General features: G+C 34.0%; 1 protein-coding gene across 1 annotated transcript in view; it reads right to left on the reverse strand.

Annotated features, from left to right (window-relative positions):
• Nucleotides 1-10,132: 10,132 nt before the first annotated feature.
• PCDH15 (protocadherin related 15) overlaps nt 10,133-12,670 on the reverse strand; it is a 1,080,236-nt gene continuing 1,077,698 nt past the window's right edge. Inside the window, exon 37 of the mRNA XM_066242956.1 lies at nt 10,133-10,765. Coding sequence (XP_066099053.1) covers nt 10,214-10,765 — 552 coding nt within the window. The 3' untranslated portion in view covers nt 10,133-10,213. The remainder of the gene's footprint in view (nt 10,766-12,670) is intronic.

Genomic DNA, 12,670 nt, shown 5'->3' on the forward strand with positions numbered 1-12,670 from the left:
CACTTTCCCCTCATTTTTCTTCATGACAGTGTAGAAGTAATCTTAGATGCAAGTGTAGATATTGCTGCTCTATAGTCCTTGTTGGCTCCTGGTGATATCTCTGTCCTCTGAGCACTGTTCTGCTTGCTTACATCTGCTTTGCAACTCTCCAGATAATAAGCTTACGACCTCCTTGCTCTTTGGTGTTGTGGGTGTTCTCATTGACTTCGGTTCATCGCAGAACCTGTTGGTACTATGTATCTCTGGAAGTCTCTGCAACATCTGTTTTCTCCACATTCCTCCTTGTAACACTGGAGTCCTGCCTACTGGCCTCCATCAAGGCCCACTGAGGTAACACCTTGCACCTTCGCATCCCTTCTACATCCTTGCACAGAACTTGTGGGGACAGCTGCACATATTGCATATATGTGGACTCCTAAGCGCTAAGCTCGGGACTGTGTGCCACCACACCTACTGACTACTCTGAGAAGCTTGCTCATATTGGGATGGAGCCCCCTAGAAAAAGATCTCCAACTCTAAAATAATAACCTAGATCAAAAACTCCCATCTTCTAACTTCTTTACCATTTAGTGACATGGTGCCAAAGCAGAAAAGGACAGGGGAAATCACAACACAGACATTTTGCTGCCTTCTCACAATCCACCCAGGGATGGAGTCAGCAGCTTCTTAGTGTCTCTTTCTGTCTAGATGAGATTTATCCTTATGTTTATCTTCTTTCTTCTTGAAGTTATTTTCTCCCCTTCACAGTTCCTTTTGTTTCACTTATGTAATGTCTAAGCCCAGGGCAGGCTGCCCCAGACACTGGCATATTGATTATTTTGAACTAAAAGCAACCCAGAAGGAGCAAGAGCAAGAAGAGCTCTCTGACTCTCCTCTGTCCCCTTAAAAGCAAAAAATAAATCTCCATGATAGGTGCCCTCCCAGCTCCTAAAGAACTGAGACAACACCTCATCACAAGAGATATAAAATGCAGAGTTCAAAAATCATGGAAAAACAAACCTTCTAACAACTATACTGATTTACTACCCAAGCCCAGACTTCGTTTAGACTCCTCACTAATGAATACCCAAATCCGCTTAGATTACTTTCTAAAGAGCACTCATTTTTTTTTTCCTGTCAATTTCTTACAAATTTATTGTTTGGTTGTCTAAAAAGTATGAAAGTTGCTTAGTTCAATCATTTTTTGAGCCTCATTTTATGATCTGAGCATCATACTGTGATTGTCCTGTGTGTGTGTACTAAAATTTTTTTCCTGTTAATTAAATCTGTCAGTTCTGTTGTTTTGCAACTAATTCAGCCAGAAAAACTAAAGGAAGGTAGAATGGGAGGAATTCTCACACTCTCCCCAATAGTAGTTCTAGTATATGCCAGTGTTGTTTGAAAAGTTTTACAAGAATTGGCTCATTTAATTCTTTTAACAATCCACAAGGTAAGTACTATTATTGCCTCCACTTTACAGTGTCACAGCCAGAATTTGAATTCATGTGGTCTAGCTCAAAACTAGGCTATGCTTCTTCCCCTTTAGAGGGTTACATGGACTGACTGAGAAACATGAATTACGAATGAATAAAACCTCAATTTAATATTTTGAAATGTTATTCATGCTACTTTTCTTTTCTTTTCTTTTCTTTTTTTTTTTTTTTTTTTTGAGATATGAGATGAAAGAGAGAATCTGGGAAGGATGTATAAGTCCTAAAGATGTTGGAAGATTAGACAGAGGTGAGACCACATTTATAAGAATAGGCAATGTTAAATTTAGGGGAAAAAAGTATGCAGAAGTAACCACATTGTTAGTGGTCTTTGATCCTAACAATAGCAATGCTCATTAGTGTATTCATAAGTGAAATGAAGTTTTAACTCAGGACATCTATGGTGAACTTTTCTGCCCTTTCTATTACTTATATTAACCTTTCCTTATGAATCTTACATATAAAACTTTTTGAAGTGGTATCTCCTGGTTAGATTTTCAAAAAACTGATTTTCTATGTGATAACATGGAAATAAGCTCTTTAATGATCTAGGTCTCACCTGACACCTAGAATTATCTTTCTATATCTTGACTGCATTCCACTCAACTGCATTTTGGTAAAATGATGAATTTAATTATTGGTCATTTTTTGACATTTCTAGCTTTTGCACAAAATGGTCTTTTTGCTTGACTGGCATACTCCTGTATTCTCTTGGCCCTTTCTCTCCCCATTGTATGAAGACTTATGTATTTGAACTTTCTATGTCCTTCAGGCATCTCCTACTGTAATGTCTTTAGAGTTTGGCTTTAGAGTTTCTGCTGCCTTTATTTTCGAGAGTAAAATTAAGTGTTCTCAATAACTGCTTTACTAGTATAAAATATGTAAACCAAGTCCATACTCACTTCTGAAAGCTAGTTGTCAAATTTTCAGATGTTTGGCAAGCTGTTTATTTAGCCATCAGTGGATGACTACAGTGAGAGTATTTATGTCACAGAAGTCTGAAAACACAACAAATCATTTCTATTTGGTTTTCTTTTTTCTAGAAAGCTGGTTCACCAGGATGTCACTGAAACTGATACCAATGATGCTCATCTATGTCCAAATATAAGAATATAATATGCTCACAAAGTGAACATAATTAGGCTGAATTATCAAGCTATTAAAATGTTAGCATTTTTTCTCATATTTTTACCTACCTTATGAGAGCCAGTTTTATCTGTCTACAAAAGATTCCCTAAATTTGGGCTCAAGCTTCATGGGAGAAATAAAATCTATATTCTGAAGAAATAAAGAAATAGATCTGCATTTACATATGCCATCATCAGCAAACAGCACAGTTATAGAGCTGAGAAAATTGCAAATCTTTACAATCCAGTTTTTGAATAATAACTTAATTAAAGTGAGATTAATATAACTTTATTGGTAATTCTAGTGAAAGTAGATAATACTCTGGCCATCTACTCTTCTATCAGTCACTGAAGGACACATTGATAGCACAATGACAAGGCCAGTGACTTAAACACTTGCAGATCTGAAAGAAAGGCTGATGTATGAAATAAAAAACTGAGTAGCAAAGAAATAAAATTTAAATAACTACAACTATCCCAATCTGTCATATTGTATACTTTTCATAAAGATCCTTAGGAAAAATTTCTCTCAAGTCTTGGTAAGAAGCAAAGCTGACTTCTCTTCAATAATTGTTTTTTTTTTTAAATTTATGCATGCTATGAATATTATAACTCATTCTACTTTCCATTTTATACTTACAACTGGGAGAGATTAGAGCTAAATTTGTGGCCTAAATAACTAATGTATAGTGGTAAATAAGTCTGGGTGGTAATCTAAGCACTGTATTACTTTTCCCTTATCTTTATTTCTCTTAGTTTCATTTTTTAAGTTTATTTCACTACTTGTAGTCTATGTATTTTTGTAAGTCACTGTAGGTATTTTGTTCTGAAAGGGCCGTATAAACAAGTAACACAACCTGGAGATGGGCATGGCAGCTGGTTCTCTAAAGCACTTTGAAGATGTGCTTATTTCAAGCTGATGTGGTGCCCATTATTGCTGCTTCTACTCAAAATGGCCCTATGACTCTTATATACAAAATTATTTTGTAGTTACAGAAACTGTACTTATCTATCCATATTTGAGCTGACTAATATTTTACTTTATCTCTCAGTATACTGTGACAGATATTTTTAGGGTCAGAGAATGCAATAATCTTTATAAGATATGGCAAAGATGAAGAAGCCTACTGAGGAACAGATGGTAAAGGAAGTGAGAACACAGGCCACAGATATTTAGGTACATTTCTAAACCAACTTTTGTCAGTATGCTTATCCATGTAAATTACGCTGTTGAACTTAACTTTTCTGAGCCAATTTTAGGCTAGATTTTGATAAAAACCAAAACTCATTCAAACAAATTCGAAAGAGTCATTGTTAGTTCAATAATTACTATACATGAAGTTTGAACCCAGGCCTTCTATGATGGAATACATAAAAGGTGTATTTAGGCAGGGGATTAAATTAAGAGAACATATTTTAGAGATTTATTAATATTCCCTCACATTTATACCTGTGAAGCTGCTGAACAGTACTGCAATAACCCAGGCATTGCACATTGATGATGTTCTTTAACAATATTTTGAGTGTATATATATTCGCAAAAGTCCAAATTAGAGGGAAAAAAAAATCTATGCGTTTATTTCCTTGTTAACACATATACCTTTTTTCAGAACCATGATAGAAAAAAATGCATTATGTAATAACAGAATGTCTTTATGTAAAATAGATCAATAAAATTTACACTGGCATTAAGCAACAAGAATAGTAGAATCTGGTCATATTGGTGCAGAAAACTATGAAGAAAACATTCTACTCTTTTATTCTCAACATAATGGCATAATATGTACAGATTAAGTATCTTGCTTTATCTCTCTCTCTCTCTTTTTTTTTTTTTTGTAGTTTTCCAAAGTGAGAAGAGGGGGGCGGCAGGCAGACAGACTCCAGCATGTGACTGACTGGGATCCACCCAGCATACCCACCAAGGGGTGATGCGTGGCCCATCTGGGGTGTTGCTCCGCTGCAACCAGAGCCATTCTAGTGCCTGAGGTGGAAGCCACAGAGTCATCCTCAGTGCCCAGACTAACTTTGCTCCCATGGAGCCTTGGCTGCAAGAGGGGAAGAGAGAGGTAGAGAGATAGGAGAAGGGGAAGGGTGGAGAAGCAGATGGGTGCTTCTTCTGTGTGCCCTGGCCGGGAATCGAACCTGGGGCTTCCACACTCTGGACCAACACTCTACCACTGAGGCAACTGGCAGGGCTATCTCTTAATTGAGAAGAATGTTATTATGGACATTTTCCAAAGGAATGAATTGTAAATTGACATGCCCAAGATTATAGAGTGACAGGGCATGAATTAAGTCATTCTATTTAATGTAATATTTTTTTAATAGCTGTTGTATATGAAAGGAGGTATGTGGACATTGGAAAGATAGGGATGAATAAAACTGTTCTATAATATGAAAAGCAAAAGGACAAAGGGCTAAGAATTCTCTCTGTATTCAAGTTGGTTGTTTTAGAAAATTTATTCTTTCTAATCTTGACTGTTTGATATAACTAGTAACTTAATGACAATTAAAATTATTAAATCGGCCCTGGCCAGTGGTTCAGTGGATAGAGCATTTTTCCAGTGTATGGACATCCTGAGTTTGATTCCCAGTCAGAGCATACAGGAGATGCAGCCATCTGCTTCTCTTCCCCTTACTCTCCCCCTTTTATCCCTCTTCCCTTCCTTCAGCCAGTGGCTTATTGGCTCCAGCGTGGCCCTGGGTGCTGAGGGTAGCTCTGTTGGAGCACATCAGCCTCAGGCACTAAAAATAGCTCAGTTGTGAACATAGCCCAAAATGGGCTGAGCACTAGCCCCAGATGGGGTTGCCAGATGGATTCCAGTCGAGGCACATGCAGAAGTCTGTCTCACTATCTCCCCTCCTCTCCTAAATAAAAAAAATATATATCATCGGCAACATTATAAAATTAAGTTGCATGTGGCTAGGGAAACTGAAGTATATTTTATATATATAATAAATGGATGAATGGATAAGTAGTTATGAATTATAAATTTAATGATGAACCTCTGTAATATCAGGCAATCATGTTAAAAGACACAGGGCAAGTTCATGTTGACTATGTTGCTTTTTTTTTTTTTAAGAGAGAGAGTCAAGAAGGAAGAGAGTAATGGGGAGGAGAAGGTGAGAAAGATTAATTTGTAGTCACTTTAGTTGTTTGACTATGCTTCTTGACATATTTATGCTATTCTATGATTTGGCATTTCTAACATAATTGATTGATTATACATGAAAACCTTAGTGTTTATGTGATTATCATTTTTTAAAATAAATGGATAGGCAGTATATTAGGAAACATATTGTTCACTCTTTTTAAACTTTGTGACGTGAACATGGTGTACAGGACTGAAATGCCTAAAAAAGAATGAGAAGTTAAAAATAAACTCATTTTCTTCACACTGTTCAAAGATAAGAATTTGCAAAGAAGGCTCTTATTTTATTGTCAAACTGTAATCCTAAACATGTAAATGGGAAAAGTTACTGATTTTTATCCCCACTCTATAGAAGAATAAGAAATCATTTTTTTAAGTGGAAACTTATTTTTGAAATATTGTGTAGTGAGTAACAATGTATTTTAACTTAAAATTTCTAATTCATATTCTTCATAGAGTAACAATAGTTGTTAAGGAAAAGCAGGTGTTTGGATTAAAGAAATTAGGAAAGCAGTGAATGTGTTGGTAATTTTCCAAATTATGGACAATGTTTAACTTTTTCATATGTGTGCTTAACTTAGTATATATATTTAAAATAGATTGTGATGAAAAATATGCTCTAAAAAGTAAAGATTATTATTATAAAGGTTAACAAATGCAAAATCAAGAGAAAAAGAAGGAAACCCATGTTATCATTGGAGAAGGAGAAACTACTGATAAGAATAGAGGTTCTCATTACTATTTTGAACCCATTGCTCAACCTTATCACTGTGTTATTTGCAGGCACCAATGGGCATCTGCCCTGAGAATAGATTATTAGCACTTTTGGCCCGTTTTATTAATCAATTAAAATGGTATATAAACCCTACTTATGGTGCAAAGTGCAGAAAGTAAAGTAGAACAAGAGAGAGAAAAACATAAAGTAAACAAAGAAAAAAGGAAAGTGTCTCCCTCAAGAATCAATACTCTTTTTTTTCTGGCTCTATGATACATAAGTACAATTAACAATATTTTAATAGTCACTATCATATTCCATTTGGAAGAACCACTTAGGATAATAGGATTAATAACATCTTTTACTATCCCTGTTATCAATGTGGTCTAATAACATGAAAGACATATCATTCATATATATATATATGTGTGTGTGTGTATATATATATATATATATATATATATATATATATATATATTCAAGGCAAATTATTTTTTTCCTGTATTTAAAAATATGTTTTGGCCAACCTGCAATTATAATTCTATGATGACTCTCAGAGTCTGTAATCAGTTCAAAAGAGAGGTCTAGACAGAGAGATCATTTTCTGTGATTTGATGGTCATTGAGTCACATACGGCCTATATCTCATCTTGACTCTATTTTTTCATTCTTCTTCCCCTTGTCCTTCATGTTCACAAGATCTTCTCTTGAAAAAACAGGTTTAGCAATATTATAGTCATATCGGCCTATTCTCATCATAACCAGCCGAGATTTGGTGTTTTTCCTGCCTGATTAAAAGCTGGTGCTGATTAAGAACAAAAAAAAAAAACTGCTGTTCCTATCTAGGAAAAATAACCACCAATTTTTTTTATAAACATTTACATAGAAACATTACTTATATGAAGTGTTCTTAAGTTTATATATACTTGGATATCTCCCCTGGGTTCCACAGCTTCAATCCTGAGTCAGGGTTTTATGGATAATGAAAGTCCTTTCAAAGTAACTATAAGATCAGTCCAGATTTATGTACTTAGTAATTTTTTGTTACCAAGTATACTTTACCTCAAAATATACTGACCAAATACATGATTTTTTGCTTTGTATAAATACTGTTTATCTCCATACTATCTCACTAATGTCAGGACAGATGAACTCCATGATTGTTTCTCCTAAAATGATCAACTTCAAATTGCTGAAATATGTCTGCTTAGTAGCTTATATTTTGCATATTTCAATGTAAAATTGAACTTTAAAATACAGTGACATCTCATATATTAGGGCATTAGTCTTCTGCCAAATTCAGATTTCTAGAGCAGTGCTTAGACATCAATAGTGACCCCAAAATGGTTCTGAGAATCATAAAATTTTGATTTTTTTAAATTTTTTTGTATTTATTCATTTTAGAGAGGAGAGAGAGAGAGAGAGAGAGAGAGAGAGAGAGAGAGAGAGAAAGAAAGGGGGGAGGAGCATGAAGAATCAACTCCCATATGTGCCTTGACCAGACAAGTGCAGGTTTTGAACTGGCGACCTCAGCATTCCAGGTCTACGCTTTATCCACTGCGCCACCACAGGTCAGGCCAAATTTTGATTTTTGAATCCACATGTGTGATCCCTATCTCAGGTTTAATTATTTTTTTAATAACAAGCAAAACAAACAAACACATAAAATTTCTCACCCAGAGATTAGAATTAAATTTGAAGATAAATTTTAGAAAGAGGTACAGTGATGGAATTAAATATTACAGCCTGAATTTGGAGAAAGAGAAGAAAGTTAATAAAGCTCTACGCAAAGAGAATCTCATGGGACACTAGTTAAGATGGCCCTGGAACATCAAGAATATATTAAATTATATTTAATGATCTGTGATTGAGCAGGTAAGAAAATATAATATGCTTAATATACTTCTATCCAAAATATTTTATACTAAAAACAATTACTTTGGTGCTTCGTGGAGTAAGCCCTGGAATTCAATGGTATAGATAATTTTCAAATTTTAATATGCATATAAATACCCTCGGGATCTTGTAAGAACATGGATTTCTGTTTAGTTGACCTGAGACTGTGAGCAAGATTCTACATTTCTAATGAGCTCCTGGCTAATGCTGATAGTTTTTCTATCAAAGTATATATATATAGATTGCATTAATTTTCAGTAATGTCAGATAAATGAAATGTTACTGTATTTGATTTCAAATACTTTTTGAAATCTGAAATTAATGCATACTACTCATAAGATGGCAAGGTTACATTACATATAATTCATTCACTTTGGAAATAAGAAAATAAAACTATAGTAATTTTTAAAATATGAAACATGAGAGAAAAATAAATAATAGAGCTCTAGTCTGTCTTTTAAACATAATCATGCATGAGATGATTTTATTTAAATCTAAAATTGGTCAATACTGTGTATTTGAGGTGAGTTGTATGTATAGCATACTATATTATATTCAATTGAATTGTGAATTACCTTAAACTATATTGTTTCATCCTTTTTATGTCTGAAAACTATGCAACCCGCAGGTAAATTTAGAAGAATTTTTAAAAGGATACTTTTTGTTTTCATTTTTAGTAATGGCGAAACATTGTGCTTTGTTCAATGGTAAACAATCAAAATATGCTCTTTGATTAAAAATATCATCCAAGCTTATCATTTTCTCGTTCTGCATTTTATGCACATAAATATTATATGTATTAAATATTTTATAAATAAACTGGAGCTGAGAGAACTGATATGCCATAATACATTTGAAGCTATGAATTTATAGCATTTATAGACATTTCACATATTATGTAAGTTCTTGATTTTGTCAAATTCCTTTATAATGAGTTTATATTCATGTCCAGTGAATCAGACTTCTCTGATCTTACTACATTTTTCATACTAAAATTGTGGTTCTTTATGCATTACTACAAATTTGACCCTTTTCTTCCTCAGTAACATTTTGCTGAGGGTGAACCTTCTGTTATGCTCCAAGTAATTATTTAATTTCAGATGGCTAAAAAAAATTACCTGTTATGTTTGTTATGGATAGAGTCTTTGTAGAATGTATTTATGTGTGATGGGTGGGCAGGACACAAAGAAATTCTGTAAATGATATTCCCAAAAGAGATATGAATTTAAGTGTTTTTTAAAAGGTCAATACATACATATGTAAAAACTTAAAAAAAAACTTTATACAGGACAATAAGGAAAACAGACTCATGATTCTAAATCATTTACAGAAGATTCCCACAGTTACTATCACTTTGTAATTCTATCTTCTATTTAAAAAGTCAGGATGGTATAGACGTAATTATTGTATATAAACCTCTGACCTGTAAAACACTCTAATACAAATTTTTCCCATTTTTTCAATGAAAAGTAAAATTACAAATACTAAAAAAAAAAGTTCTGTGAGATGATGAGTAATTTATGTTAACCAAATATATGTATATATATAAATGATTACTTAGTAAATTATTTCATGTTTATTAAAATAAAAAATGAAGACTCAGTAAAACAGCTAAATATTTAAATATGTTATCTGGAGAATTGAGAGTCTATCCAAAAAGATTTTCTGGGAAGAGCAGTTAATTGATACAAATGTGAGTGCAAATCTGTCGATTTTTAAATTTTAAAGCATATTGTTTAAAGTTTTAGCTGTCTGTGTGCATGATATAAATTCCATACATTTTCTCAGTGACAATAAAAAGCACAGTTTATTAAAAACTGAAGTAAAAATTAAAATAACTTTTTTAAGAAATCAGTCACAGTTTTGTCATTGGTATATGGAGGTTGTTCCAAGGGCCCATCCAGAGCTCTTCGTCATCTGACGGTGTGTGGTCACTATGCAATTCCAAAGTTTCCTTGATATTCTTACTGTCAACCATGGACTCCTGTTCAACTGTGCTTTTCAGCCTGTTCCCCAATGGCTTCACTGCTGCATTGTCAATCCCTAATGGGCAAGGGGCAAACGTAACCAGAGTTGGTCTTGTGTTCATTTGCTCAGTAGAAAATGGCCCCTTTGATAAAGTGTTCAGGGGGACATTCTCCTCATGTGTCACTGCCAACTTGTCTAGTTTCTTAAAATGCCTTCCCAGTTGGACAGGGGAAGTAACTTTCAAGTTATCGGTGAGGCAGGCACGGCGGGTTCTCACCACAGAACCATTCTGTGCAATATATATATTGCCATTAATGTTACTGTGGGTATTAGGAGTGTGAAGACGGTTTCTCTGACATTCAGGGGCACTATCTTCTCCAGTTGAGCTAGTTTCATAATCTCGATCAACAAGTAACTTGATCATTCTTTTTCTTGCCCACTGTCAAAACAGAAAAAACAACATGTGAAACAGTATCAAGGGAATTAAAGGGGCAAAGACTACAATGCCTGTGTCATTCTGAACCTTTGGTAGAAATCTATGAAAGAAGTATAATTCTAATGAGGTAGAAGGAAGTAATTCTTTATTAACACCAGTTTCTTTCCCACCATTTTAGAGTTTAATAACTTCTGGTGAAAGTGTTGCTGAGTTAGAAAGTAGGCATTTATTTTAAGAAGCTCATGAGTTCTTATAGATAAAATTGCTGCTCTACAAGAAAATAATAGGTATATTATTTATATTTAACTGAGGATGATTCATTGTTTGACAGTTGCTACACTATTCAGGAAAGTTAAGTTGTAAGGCATGCACAGTATTAGTGTGTTTTGTTCACGCTAATACTTCCATTTCCAATATTTAAAAAAAATTAATCCACATTTAATTAATACTTCATTAGTTAATTTTTTTTGGTATGATTTAGTGCATTTATTCCATTGAAGTGTCCTGGTTTTCTGGGCACTCTCACTGAAATACATGTTAACTTAAAAGAAAATATAGCATCTTCCCATCTTGATAATGTATTTAGTAATACACAAAAGTAGAAATTAATTATTATAAACTTTCTCTTGTAAGCAACTGGGACACAATGGATATTTTCACAAATTTATCTTCTTCTTATTGCATGTTGGAAATGGCAAGAAGCAAAGTTTAAATGATTCTAGGATATTCTCAAAACCATATTATATTTTCAGAATATGTGAATTTCCAGTGCATTGCACTAAACCATACTTTTTTATATTCAGATATATATTATAAAATTATTATGTTTATTTACCTAGAAAAAATGTATAACTGTTATTACAACTTAATTTTTTTCTAAATTCACTTTGACTCATATCCACAACAGGAAAGAAGTGGTAGCAAAATTAATTTTTTAAATAGATTTCACTTAACTTTTAATATTTGAAAGTACCAACTGCAAATCTATGTGAACTTGTTCATGATTTTTCTGATAATACCTTTGCCAATTGAAATGTACATATATGCAAAAATGCAAAAGTAGGTTTTTAGATATTTTATTTGTTGCAGCTTGACCTAAGGAGTTATTTTATAAAGATGATCTAAAAACCACCATATATATCCATATAATAAATTCCAATAAAGAAGACATCCTCATAATACATAATGCCACGTTGCATTCACAGAAATCCCTCTGGAAAAAATTAAATGTTAATTAACTAATTGCATGTCTTTTGAATTACTACTATAGGAAAGATGAGTTTGTTTTACCTTATACTTAATGTACACATTTCTTTGGATAGCATATATATTCACTTTTTTGGCAGGTTTTTTATCTTAAGTCAAATCAAAATCATGATAAATTTCCTCCCCTTCAAGTGTCATTTCAGAGAGCACACAGAAGGCACTGCACACAGGAGCACTCATCACTGCAAAACTCCCACCTACTGTGATCGCTTCTAAAGTGCTGTGTTGTAACCTTCCGGGTTTGCTCCTGGAGGCTTCTTTTGGCTTTCATTCCTGCCTTTGTCATACTCTGGCACCTGAAAGCCCCATGGACCTCCAGACTGACTTTCGCTACTACTGCTACTACTGACTAATGATTCAGATTCCTCCGCACTTGCCACGCTTCTTTCCACGGATGCTGACTCCACGCTGCCGGCCTCTGTGACTTCTTGAGATTCAAGGTCTGTTGGTTCTTCTACAGGGGCCAGCTCACTTTCCTCTCCTTCCGTTGGGTGTTCTTCTTCTACCAGCGTCGGTTCTTCTTCTGGTTCTTCAGGTGGCCTCCGTTTTTTACCTTTGACTTCTGGGATTTCTTCAATAATGGGTCTTCTTCTTGCAAGGAATATGTTTTTCCTTGCCTTTTCTCCTTCTGATTCTGTGGAT

Source organism: Saccopteryx bilineata, chromosome 9 (assembly GCF_036850765.1).
Source record: "Saccopteryx bilineata isolate mSacBil1 chromosome 9, mSacBil1_pri_phased_curated, whole genome shotgun sequence".
Taxonomy (NCBI): Eukaryota; Metazoa; Chordata; class Mammalia; order Chiroptera; family Emballonuridae; genus Saccopteryx; species Saccopteryx bilineata.